This window comes from Macrobrachium nipponense, chromosome 31, assembly GCF_015104395.2.
Source record: "Macrobrachium nipponense isolate FS-2020 chromosome 31, ASM1510439v2, whole genome shotgun sequence".
Lineage (NCBI taxonomy): Eukaryota > Metazoa > Arthropoda > Malacostraca > Decapoda > Palaemonidae > Macrobrachium > Macrobrachium nipponense.
Genome location: NC_061093.1, coordinates 28,223,768 through 28,237,362, shown reverse-complemented (window position 1 = coordinate 28,237,362; position 13,595 = coordinate 28,223,768). Strand labels below are relative to the sequence as shown.

General features: G+C 42.5%; 1 protein-coding gene across 2 annotated transcripts in view; it reads right to left on the bottom strand.

Moving 5' to 3' along the window:
- LOC135206735 (peptidyl-prolyl cis-trans isomerase NIMA-interacting 4-like) overlaps positions 1 to 13,595 on the bottom strand; it is a 101,930-nt gene that overhangs the window by 3,071 nt on the left and 85,264 nt on the right. The window contains exons 2-3 of one of the 2 annotated variants that reach the window (XM_064238207.1): positions 12,802 to 12,921; positions 12,487 to 12,650 (exon numbers count right to left, since the gene is read on the bottom strand). In XM_064238207.1, coding sequence (XP_064094277.1) covers positions 12,492 to 12,650; positions 12,802 to 12,921 — 279 coding nt within the window. In that variant the 3' untranslated portion in view covers positions 12,487 to 12,491. Of the gene's footprint in view, positions 1 to 12,481; positions 12,651 to 12,801; positions 12,922 to 13,595 lie in introns of those variants that run through there. The other variant, XM_064238208.1, reaches the window with a different exon arrangement.

The window sequence follows — 13,595 nt, the reverse complement described above, 5'->3', positions numbered from 1 at the left end:
ACATTGCATATCACAGCATTGAAATGTACATTTTATGAATGTGTTATGACTGAAATATAACCATGGTGAGAGGATGCAATAAAATTGTTATTCAATTTAAAGCTATACATGGAATTTTTGTCTTCAATGAGTGAATTCTTCCATGATGGCAATGTGACAACAAAAGGGAAAATAGAAGAGCATTACAGAAGAACTGTATTGGACCATGGACTATATGAAGTACAAATGAATACTAGAAAGAAGATAAAAAAATCCTTTAGAGGAGGAGTTGGAAAGTGCTGGTATTGTATTTAGTAATTCCAAACGGGTAAGGGAGCCACAACGAGTTTCACTGAAAGCAGCAACAGACACTGCAATGTCTGCTGCAGAAGAATCATATCAAGATACTGAGAAGAACACAGGAATCCTTCTTCAAGCTGCAAGTATTTTAAGGAGAGCTCTATTAACTGGTGAAAATTGGGAATTTACTGGAAGCTTCAAAGCAATCGATGAAGCTAAAGTTGTTCCAAAAGAGGTCTGTTTTTTCTTGGACATATCCATATGTCCAAGAACATATCCTTGGACATATGGATATGTCCAAGGACATATCCATATGTCCTTGGACTGTTGGTGCAGTCAAGGACATATGGATATGGAAACTACTTCAGCAAAGCATGATTAACAGGCCTGAAGAAACTTACAGTTTTTCACTTTTGAAATGCTATCACGCTGTCAAGCTGCTAATGCGAATTGTATAACTATATGCCATACCCGTGAAATGCCATTACAGGTTGCAGTAGGACTAACAATGTATGCATCCACTCACAGCAGATTTTTAATTCAGTTTATGCAAAGTATTGGAGCTTCCATTGATTATGGCAGAATTCTTTGTTTGGAAAGAAAAATAGCAATAGAGGTAGTGAAATTCAGAGATGAATGTGGAAAAGCTTATGTTCCATCACAATTGGTGAAAGGGAGATTTGTCTCCTGTGCAGCAGATAATATTGATTACCTAGAAGATACTTCATCTGGTAAAGGGACATTGCATAGCAGTTATGGTGGTACATATATCAGTCACTAAGGAACATTCCTCATTCCATGTTTGAGGTCATTCCATGTGCAATTCTTAAAGTATGCAAATCAGAGAAATCGATAATCAACCAAAACATTAATACTGTAGAGAAAAATATCTTATAATCCTACTGGGCAGAGGATGTAATTTGGATGATGGCAACAGTCCCACCATTGACTGGTAATTCAAATGTCATAGAAGAGATGTTCATGGATAAAAGTTCTGATGCACTAATGAAACCAAAAGTGATGATGAAATCAAATAAACTTATAAATCAGTCAAAACTCCCAACTTGGTCAGCTTTTATAACTCAGTTATGAATGAAGCAAAGAAAAAACTAGTTTGTGTGTTACCACTTAAAAGAAACAAGCCCAATAAACACAAGCATACAAATCACTTTCATGAAGAAGCTTGAAAAAATTACATCGCATGTGACTCCTGAGGCCAAAATAGTTGTTTCACTGGATCTAGGCTTATACAAACCTGCACTAAGGCTATCTATGACAAATAATATGTGGAGCTTTGACATTATGGAAAAGAATTAATGAAGAAAGCAATTTAAATGTACATCACAGTTCAAACATTACTTTTCTCAAGTGCTTAAAAACTAAACACACTGAACGAATCTGCAGCAAATTATATTTTCCCAACTGGAGAACAAATTGAAAATTTATTTTTGTACAATGTTATGAGATTGTCCTTTGATGTTCATTTCAACTGTCCAAGAAATCCTTTCCTTACTATGCACAGTAAACTATTTTGTTCTCATGTGATTTCTGTCCTGCATTGGTCTGTTTTCTTTGCTTCCTTATGGTTTTGCTGGGAAAAACAATTATAGCATGGAACAAATAATTAACTGATATTTTGGGGGACGTTGTAAATACTTGTATATGAATGACAGGAGACCAGTGTTGTCTTATCCACTGATTCCACTGATTGTAGCCCTACCTGGCAACACTGCAGGAGATAATTAGGAAAAATAGCTCTGTGTGCTAAGTTCTTTATTACACAGTGAATAAATTATTTTTCAATCACATTAGTCATATAATAACTTTGATGTCAGTTACTAGTGGAAATGCAATGAGAAGTAGGATATATATGGCGGAAACATTACAAAAATTGGTTATAGCTTGCAAACTGTGGATTTATGAAAATAAAGCTCTTACACATTTTTTTTATATTGATCAAATCATTGCTGGTGAAAATTTTTCATGGGTTAATGAGTTATAGATGAAAATCTAAGAGCATCTACAAAGTGGCAAAGGTGCAGCTGTCCAAAAGGGAGACTTCTACGGTGATAACAGGACCCTGAAGACAACTAGTTCAAGCCAAATTGGTTGTTCCCAAAACGGTAGCACTGGAGAAGTGTTCAAACTTCTCGGTGCTATCCAGCCTGAACAGATTGACATATGTTCAGTAAGATCTTAAGTTTGAACCAAAAACAGTCTCAGATTTGAACTCTGGGGAGTAGACTCCATAGAGTTCCTCTTATTCCCTTGCTCATCCCAGTGTAATAAGGAAGTAGAGGGCAAAAAAATAAGATAAGGAGGCTTGACTGTTCTTGCCCACTCTTCTCTGAATTTGCGGTGTTTCGTTTGCACTAATGCAAGAGAAAGTTGAGCAGCATTAAATGCAGTAAAAGCTGGCGAGAACTTGCCATGTTTTGCTACCTGTCTATCTTCTCTGTGATCGAGCCTCAAGAAGAGGACTACACAGAGGCCTATCTGCTTCAGATGCCTTGTCCCAAGGGACAGCAACATCGATCTTGGCACCTGAAGAATAGCCATTCCTGGCTTTCGCAGGTGGCTTGGTCCCTTCTCTCGCCCTGTGCCACTGTCATGACAGAGAGAACTCTACCCATCAGTGACTGTGGGTATACGACCCCCTTGGAGGTTGTACACTCAGAGAGACTCGTACACGAGTATCCGACAGCCCCGGTTCCATGAACAGCGCCCTTAGAACCAGAGACAGGAGAACGAACCTGGGTTCGAACTCCTGGGGCTCCTAAGACACTATACTATTTTGAGGATAGTGTCCTGGTTACCGCTCCGGAAGGAGCAATTGAATCGAAGAGACACCCAGCTGCTTTCCCCCTAGGGAAAGGATGCAGTCCCTTAGAAGTCTCGAGGCGAGACTTCTTAGGGAGCAGAGAAACTACCTTACTCTTCTTGGGCCATGGAACCATTCAAAGAGGGAGGTGAGGAGGCATTAGATGACGAAGACAAAGATGATGACCCCTGTGAAGCCTCGTTGCAACATGGGAAGAGGGAGGGTGCTATGTCATGGCGAGGGACCTCACTGATCTAGAGCAGAGTTCGTTCGGTAGAGCTAAGCACTTGGCTCAGCAGAGCTGCCTGGCCAAGCTGAGTCGAGTGAGCTGAGCAGAAAACCACTACATGAGTGGTAATCGTAAACAAAGAACTATCACTTCTTCCCAATTAACTGTTCTCTTTTGAGGCAAAAGCTCCAAGAGGAAGAATAAAGAGGGATTTGTGTCTGCTGTCCTACGTGTTCGGACCCTAAGGTCCAAGACACGAGAATGGTACTAGACCATTCACCTAGGTGTTGGATGCAGTATCAAGCTCTGCATAACTCCAAAGCAGACTGAAGAACAAACTCATCTGCATTGGTAAAGGCTCATCTGCATTGGTAAAGGCTCATCTCACTATCCAAGCACTCATGACAGCAAGTGCTTGGCGAGCACTACAATTTGTAAGAATTCCCACGCTCAGCAAGAAAACCCAATTCTTGCAAGACAACAATTGGGGTGCTCTGCAACATGATAAAGGTGAGCACTCGGCAAGCGCCAGCGAAACCAAGGGATCTAGGCGCTCTGCGAGAATCCCATTTATTGTAATAATTATCTGGAATACTTATTGCCTGAGTGTTTGGAAATCACAGAAAACCAAATCACTCTAAGAACACCAGAAATTGCAAGGAATTTAATCGCTTAACGAGACTCCCGATTTTTGTAAAAAAAAATTATTGGGGATCTCCGTCTTACCTGAGTATTTGGAAATTACAGAAAACAATAACACTGAGAATGCCAGAAATTCCAGTGAATTCAAGCATTCAGCGAGATTCCTGGGTATTGTAATAACAATTATCGGGAATTCTCATCTCGCCCGAGTGTTTGCAGATCACAGAAGACCAAAACACTCGGAGAGTGCTAGAAATTCCAAAGAATTTATGCACTCGGCGAGACCTCCAAATTTCGTCAAGCGATCATCGGGGAGGGGCCCCTCCTCAACTCCCATAGAAATTGAGGAGGAACAGGCATAAAAATCAGTCCTATACGCAAGTATTTAAGACTGGAATGCAAGTACAATTCAACAGAATACGCACTCAAGGCTCCCACAATGCAAGAACCCATAAGGGACTATGACTTGAAATCTGTCCAAAGGACAGAAAGAACCAAGGAGAACAGTCTCCAGGTGTTCGAATCCTAAGAATCTAAACACCAGATGTCAAGACGGTGAGAGGTCTCTCCGTCATTAACAGAAGATCCTTCCTCAATGACATGGACTTACATCCGGTGGGACAATTAAGATCCTTCCACGAACGTAGTCCCCGATGCAGAATCCTATGGAGAGCACTCTGCAGGATCCCTCCTATTCACCTCACCCCTCCTGGTGTAGCCATAGGAAGTAGAGGGAATAGGTGAGGGAGATTGGATGCTCTTGCTTGCCTTGCTAGCAGAACCAGCATGAGAAGTGAGTTGCAGGCAGCCATCAACCTGTGGTGATCGCTGCGACGTGAGTCTAGGAGAGCGTTCTCGCCCTGCAGAAAGGCTTTCCCGAAGGAACAGGCGAGCCAACGGTAGACCCAACTGCCTTCTCAGTTCGAGGAGGCAGACCCTTAGAAGTCCCATGACGGGACTTCTTGGGCAGGGAGTCTTGGAGTGGGGGGTGGGGGGGACTACCTTCTCTTCCTTTGGCAGGGAGCCTTAGAAGTCGAAGTGGAGCAGGCTGAAGAAAAATACAATGATTACGAAGAAGAGGATGACAACACTTGACGAACTTCTCTTCCTCCATGACTTCTCCAAATTCTGCAAGACGTCTTCTACAGGATGAGGCACATTACCAGCAGAAGTAGAGTTAATAATCACAGGGCAGCCGCGAAGGCGTTGTCCAGTGATGAAACTCCAGGATAACGGTGGCAAATTAATATGATTTCTAGCAGGAGAACAGTACACACACTTAAGGACCAATTTCACGGCATGCTACGAGTTACAGGTACAATTCTGAGGTTAGGATAGTCAACAAGAAGAGATCTCCAACCATCTACTGCTGTAACCAACTATCACCACTGTTAGCCAATAAAAGAAAGAAAATATAATTAAAAATATTAGGATACTCCTCTCACATCCAAGGGCAATGTCCTCCGAAAAGAGAGAAGATCACTGAAACACCAACACTACACGCAACCGCCCCCATCTTCGTCCAAAAAGCTAGCGAAAGGACGAAAGAGAAGAGGAAATACCGGAAGAAAAACAAAGGACAATCCTCTGAAGTTCCCCTCTGTAATTTCCAAAGTGTAAGAGTCAATTTCAAATTAATACACTATCTCACCCTGACGTTAAAGGGTGAAAATATGTAAGAAAGGCAACTAGCAAGGGCTATCATAAAATGTGGGTTTGTATATTAATGATTAAAGTCAATTAATTATTAACATCAAACACAATAGTATATACACATATATTTATTCAAAATAATAAAAGAAAGATTCCACCGGGAAAATCATGATTAACGGCTAGTCAGGAAGAGCTCACAAACATTCATCTTCATTGGAAGATGGCCGAAAGCAAAGTGGAGTGTTCACATCTGGGCAGGCAGCTCTACCTGCCTACCAGATAGTAGTTAGTGCCTAACCACCTTGTTCAAGAATTTAACGGCCGCATTCTAGCCTACGCTGAAAGTAATATCTAATGTAAAGGACTGAGGGTTTGTATATCGTGTAGGAACAATTTCATATCAGAACATTTTCACAAGTTACAAACAATTGATGACTATATTATTTATCAATAAGTATACTGTACTCTGCCATAACTAACAAGAATTGATAAGATAGAAACATGTTATTGTTATAATACAATTAAGTTTGTTCATACTTACCTGGCAGATATATATATAGCTGTATTCTCCGAAGTCCGACAGAATTTCAAAATTCGCGGCACACGCAGTGGGCGGCCAGGTGGTAGTACCCATTCCCGCCGCTGGGAGGCGGATATCAGGAACTATTCCCATTTTCTATTCATATTTTATCAGTGCCACTGTCTCCTGAGGGGAGGTGGGTGGGCACTTTAATTATATATATCTGCCAGGTAAGTATGAACAAACTTAATTGTATTATAACAATAACATTTTGTTCATGAAACTTACCTGACAGATATATATATAGCTGAATCCCACCTTCGGATGGTGGGAAGAGACAGAATAGGATTTTTGGGAAACTAAATTAAGTAGATGATATACATCTTGGTTCCTCACCTGTTAGCATAGCCGACTTCGTGATTACTGTCACCAAAGTCTGCTTCTGCGTTACTAGAGTTGCCAGCGAGGTAGAGACCTGTAATGCTGGTGCGCTCTAGATGATATGTCAACGGGGGCGTGACCACAATGTGACTAGACCATATGACCATACTTCTGAGGGCAACGAAGCTAAAACCACCACCTGACCTAACCTATCAAAGTTAGTTCCATAACTTCTAGGCTAAAGAAAAGGAACGCGCCTCAAGCGACCAACCCTTCAAAGTTAAAAGCACACCTATCCCTTTTCTATAGGATAGGATTCGTGTTGCTTGCTGCCCCCAATAATATATCTACGGATATGTATGGTCCTAGCGACTTACAGATCTCAAATGTCGTCTTCACATCCCGTCGGGAGTGTGAAGCAAAGACAGAGTTGCTTCGCTAAAGCGTGGCACTCAGGATGTTACTGAGTGTCATGCTCTGTTGAAATGCTTCCGAGGCCGCGCCCTCACCTCTTGAGCATTCATATTAAGAAAAAATCTCAAATCTTTATGCAAACATAATGAATGAGACTTCTTAAAAGAACTCCTTGACTATAATGCCAGGGTGTTCTTGGACATGAACCAGTCTGGTCTTTTACGGAACACCGCAGATTGTCCGTTGACCTCGACTTTCTAGAGTTTTATCAAGATAAAACTTGAGAGACCCGACAGGGCACAGGACTCTCTAATGCCCTTGCCCAATAATTTGTGCCATACCCTTTGTCTCCAAGCCTTCGGGTCAAGGGTTAGACAGGTTTTCGTTCTTATCAAGAACGGAAGGCTTAGAGGACAGACCGCATTATGTCCTTTAAAAGCTAAACCTCTGATGATGGCTAAAACCTCACTAACCCTCTTTGCTGTGGCTAGAGCGGTTAGAATGTTAGCCTTTCTGGTCACGTGTATTAAGTTCGCAGAAAGGATAGGTTCGAAATGCTTTTGGCATCAGAAACTCAGACTACGTCTAAGTTCCATGCCGGAACCTGCGATCCAGAGAATTTCAAGATCTCCCCAGACCTCAAAGATCGTGAAGCTTTGTTGTTTGACAGAACCGAATCTCTGAGCCTAGAGGCCGTCAACAACATATTTGCATATTCTACAATAGTTAGGACTTCTAGCTTATCTCATACTTCATACGGAAAGATAGAACCATAAAGAAATTCACAGAGGTCGAGGTGGAGGAACAGTCATTTCCCTTCACTATCTCCAGAAACGGCCCCCTCCGATTGAACACTGAAAATAGGCAGCACTGCTTTGCCTTGGCCAAGAGACTGCCATTAATCTTGAAGTTCTTATCGCTTCTCGATAGTCTGAACACCTTCAGACTCAGAGAGGAGAGATATTAGATACTTCACAAAGTGACGATGTTAGATTACACCGATTCTCCCGGGAAGGGTCTTTGGACAATTCTCTGAATTACCTGACCTCTGTGAATCCAACCTCTTAGAGGCCAACATGTGGCGACTAAAGCTAATCCTCTAGGATCATGAATAAGGGAACAACTTAAGAGGAAGCTCCTTCGTCTTCAATATTACGAAAAACTTAACGAAAGGACGCCCTCAGTCTCTCCTCAACTTTCGACATACTTCTAAGTGAGGATTACTCAGACGTCAGTAGTTGTTGCCTTCGATCGAGAAGACCCGCACGGACGTGCACTAGTTTAACGAACCTCTTGAGGATCGTTACGTTCCGTGCCCAAGCCCATAACCAACTCTCTCTTCTTGAGCTATGAGAGAGCTGAGAAATTATCCGAGATGATTTGGGCCACTCGATCCAAACTCACCCTTCGAGGAACTGGAGAGCCGACCAATTTGGCTTCCAATTCTTTCAGACAATGTGCCAGAACATCTGTACCTCTGTTCGGATGTCTGGCACCCTCTCGCTATCACCCGAGGTGATCCTCAAGCCGTTGAGAGAAAATTAGAATTATTACTAGATCTTTGATGTTATTCCAATTTCTTCGTGAGGAAAAAATTGTAGAGGTCTGAATTGCTGTTTATTCAGGGAAAACAAGCTTCTCCAGCGAGGAAATGGTCCCCAGCAAACTCATCCATTCCCTCACTCAGCCTGCTTCCTTCCCTAAATAAGGCTGCACTTTGCATAAGCAGGAGAGCATTATTATAGTGCTATGCCGCGGTAGATTCGTACAGAATTCTGTTACCGTGCGGTAAACCCGCACCGAACAAGTATAAGAGTTATCTTGTTGAAATTTTCTAAGTAAACGGAAGGCATGTTCATTCATGATTACTAGAAATTTCCTCAACCCGAGGCTAAAATCCATGATTGTAGGGCAGAGAGACGGCTTATTCAGCCATTCCCGCAAGGGAGAGAGACGTAACCAACCGCGCATGTCACCGAGCTAGCCGGTACTGCGTAGATCACAGTAACAGCAGCCTTGTTCATCGTATCGCACTATCTGCCTGAGTTGCCAGCTACTCCTTTTACGAAGGGATAGGTATGAAATTATCGAGCAAAAGGAAACTCTCAAGCAGGCATATTTAAACGAAACAAAATTCGCTAAATACAGAAGCTGAGTTGGTGTTGTCGTAACAATACCTGAAGAGTTGTTCTTACTCCGAAAACTCTTGGAAGGTTGAAGGGAGTGTCAATTAAATACATTAGAACAACAGTTCTTTCGGCTTCTATCCGCAGAGGTAAATACGATATGCGTATATGACTTCACCCATGCGTTAGCAAAATGAAGCAAAGATAAACTACGTAAGTATTGTAGTAATTTGAACATCGAATTCTCTATTACATCTTTCCTCGACGAGGAAGAGAGAAAGAAAGGAAAACGACTGTCCACGTTCTAATGAATGAGACTTTTTAAAAGAACTCCTTGACTCTTTGCCAAGAAAAGGGAGTAATATTCGAATAGAGATCATCAAGAGAGAACCGAGGATCGAAAAGGACCGTTCAATGTTCTTATGATATTGGACATAAGACTTCCTGGATGCTTAGTCTACAAGTCTTTTTCTTACTCCCCGGATGAGCCTCTGAAAATGAATGAGAGCTCTTCCGAAATTTGTTAATGAGTTTATCCGCTTAAACGATAAAAACGTTAAAATCTATGTCAATGAGAACTACCCCATTTATGAGGGGTCCCCCACTTAAATGACAAAACGTTTAGTATCTTGACAATGGGGAAAACGTCCTTACTTGACAAAACTATTAGCACTTTGCTAATAGGGGGAAACCCTTTAACATGACCGAAAGTCACCCAGGAATCCGAGTATATAATCTTCCCGATTCTCAGAGAAATCGATGAAGAGGAAAGAGGGATCGAAGAAAAAATTCGGGTATGTCTCTCCGCTAACTCCGAATCCTTTTAAAAATTTCTGTAAAGGAATGTCCTGTGGAGAGTCCTGAAAAAAACCTCCTCTTGACGAGCGTTTAGAAAGCGTCAAGCGTCCTAAGAAACGTCCTGAACAGCAAAATAAGACGCCTTCTACAAGTCTTTTCTCTCGCAAAGCGTCCTGCCGAGCTTCCACCGAAGCGTCCTGGCGAATGTCCACAAAAGCGTCCTGCCGAGCGTCCTCAGAAGCGTCCTGCTTAGCGTCCTGGAAAGCGTCCTGCTGAGCGTCCGCAAAAAACGTCCTGCTTAGCTACGAGCGTGTCTGAGCAGAGAACACCAAGTCTTCTGAATGACGTTTCAGAGAGGAACTCGTTGAGCGCCCTGATGCATGCAAGGCCCGCCAAGAGGCGTCCTGGCGAGCGACCTTGCCAACATCTCAATGTTATGACGAACCGCGTTTTGCGTATGACGTTGAATATTTTCAAGGGACGTCCTCATGCGAGTCTCCATGGAGAGCCGCACGCTGCTCCTGAAGTGTGTGAACACTAAAGGAAGACGTATGGCTTTCGTCTTCAAGACGGGCCTTAAAGACCTTCATACCTTCTTACAAAGACAGTGGCCGCCTGTGCGACAACTTGCGTCTTAATAATGCAAAAGAACATCTCCAGAAATGCACTCAGCAAAGGAACGCCGAGCGTCCGAAAGACACCCTCGCAAGGTGCTTGCCGAGCGTCCTGGAGAATGTCTCTACTTATAGGACGTCGAGCACCTCCAAAAGCTTCCTCACGTCTAAATTGCCCTTCTTATGCCGAACCAGAGACATAAGTTGTTTGACTGTGCAAAGCAGCTTGCCGGACGTCAAAACTTATCAGCTTGCTTTTTCGAAGTAAAGCGAACGTTACATAACGTATACGGAGCGCCATGAGGAGAGGAGACGAATACTGAGTTGCTCCTCCAAAAGGTGGAATCTAGAATGTCCTTGATTACCAAATTCTTTTGGAATGCTAGCGAGGTTGAAACAGCTCTAACTTCATGAGCGTTCACTCGCAGGAGGCTCAAATCACTCTTCTGGCAAGATGAATGAGCCTCCTTAATATGTCCCTTGGGAAAAGAGCCAGTGCATTCTTCGAAAAGGGTAAATGTGGTCTCTTCCTGAGCACCATACATTACCCGAAGGGCCTCTTACTTCCTTCGTTTATGTAAATAAAATTCGAGAGCCCTGACAGGGCACAGGACTCTTTCATCCTCTCGTGACGAGAGAGAGGACGTGAAGCGTCCTCTTCTCTAAAGCTTCTTTAGGGGGCGCGAGTCCTTCCGAGAGCTCCAACCCCTGTGTGGGGAGGACGCCTCGGAGGACGAGAAGCAATCCTTCAAGATTCGTGCACGTGCTCGATCTTCGGCAGCCTGGGAAGCGACAACAGGACCTGCCGAAAGGAAGCCAGATCAGCATGAAAAACCCGTAACCCTCCTTCGGCTTTTGACATGCCCTCTCCCTGGTTTCCTGGGAGTCCGACAGAGGTCTAGGCCTAGAGGCGTTATGGGGCCGATCTGACGTTCCCTCCTGACGAGAGAGAGGACGTGAAGCGTCCTCTTCTCTAAAGCTTCTTAGAGGGCGCGAGTCCTTCCGAGAGCTCCAACCCTTGCGCGGGGAGGACGCCTCGGAGGACGAGAAGCAATCCTTCAAGATTCGTGCACGTGCACGATCTTTAGCAGCCTGGGAAGCGTCAACAGGTCCTGCCGAAGGGACGCCAGATCGGTGGGGAGCCCCCGTAACCCTCTTGCGGCTTTCGACATGTCCTCTCCCTGAGTCCTGGGAGTCCGACAGAGGTCCAGGCCTAGAGGCATTATGGGGCCGATCTGACGCCCCCTCCACAACACAAGGGGCACTACACTGATTGGAGAGCGAGCACTTTAGTCTAAGATTACTTGATGTAATCCTCTAGCAGACACTTCTTCTAGGCCCATAAGCCATACCACAGGGTTAGGCAAAATAAAATCTACAGGAGGTTAGAAGGTTCATTATTTCTAACTTCTGTTTACTGTGGAGGAAAACTCCTGATTCTAACACGCTCTAAAATGCGTACATGAATCCTACTTCTTCCGTAATCAGTCACACATTACACTAATTACATTGAACTTATGCAAAGAAAACATGTAAACGTCATATATACTAAGCGAGTGTCTACCGAAAGTTCCGGTAGCCTCACCTTACCCCATGCAGACAACAAAGTCTGAAACTAGGCTAACTAGCTTCAGACATCAAATGCAATGAAAAAATTTACGATAGCGTATGCCTAGCCACAAATCCAAGTCAATAATCGAAAGAATAATTAGGATACTTAAGCGGCTAATGAAGTTTCAAAATCCTAGGCGGAGGTCTGTAAACAGTTGTTTACCGACCGGCGACAGAAAAAATATGCATAGAAAATGGGAATAGTTCCTGATATCCGCCTCCCAGCGGCGGGAATGGGTACTACCACCTGGCCGCCCACTGCGTGTGCCGCAAATTTTGAAATTCTGTCGGACTTCGGAGAATACAGCTATATATATATCTGTCAGGTAAGTTTCATGAACAAAATGGTTTTTAATGGATATTCTAGCAACAAAGGTACAACATAATGCAAAACAAACCTTAATCATTTTTTTCCCTCAACCATTATTATGTGATATCCAAATTTAGTTTTTACAGGTGGATCTGTATAAACTGGATTAGCTAAGGTTGATACTGGGAGAGCAAATGCAGCATCCTGGAAAGGTCCCACCATCGAGCCTCGTGTCATCCAGCCAAGATCACCCTGTAATCATTGCAAAGCAATATCACAAACTAAAATAAAGTATAAAAAAAAATTAGTTCACCTAAATAGACTGCAACAGTATATTAAATATACTATGTAGTATTTTTGATATGTATATACAATTTCAAAGATGTCTTTCAAATCAACTTACCCCACTCCTAGCTTTGTCCTCTGAATACTCAGCTGCCACTTCATTAAATTTCATCCCTGATTTGATTTTTTCTAAAGCCTCTAATGCCTTGCCTTGCTTCTCACACAGGATATGGCGAACCTGATAAAAACAGTAATTTCAATCAATGTTTAAGGAATGAAAAAAAAAGAAACTCATAAATACTTAAAAAGATGAATTTAGAAATGTCCTCAAAATCAAGACTTTTGATCATTTATGACATGACACATCATCTAATAAATGACATCTAAAATAAAACCCTACAATCACTCATGAAGCACTATGGTATTTTCTGTTCTTTTCAACACCACATTCACCCTTCACTTTGGTGTTTCTCTAATTATCACCAAAATGAATATCATGCAAGAATACCATCTTAAGACTTGTACACAGACAAATTGCTCATCACAATTTTCTTGAATAATATTGATAGTAGCTATAGTCAAACCAGAATGAAATGAGCTCTCCGGTGGGGTTGTTTAAGTCCTCTCTATGTGTGTTTCATTTCTGTATACCTGCCAAATCTATAACAAGAGAGAGATAGAACTGTTTCTCCCATTACAGATATCAAATATCATCTTTTTCATCACACATAATTCTCAGTCAATTACATAGGTTCACGATTGATAAAATTTTTTATTCAATAACAAGAAACGGAATCAGATTTTTTCAAGATGACATCTAATTTTGGTGCTGCTGTTGCCAATATTTCAAACCGCTCCACGTGTGTTTAATTCCACGGATAAGAAGCTTAAAAACCGGAGAAGAAGCTTAAA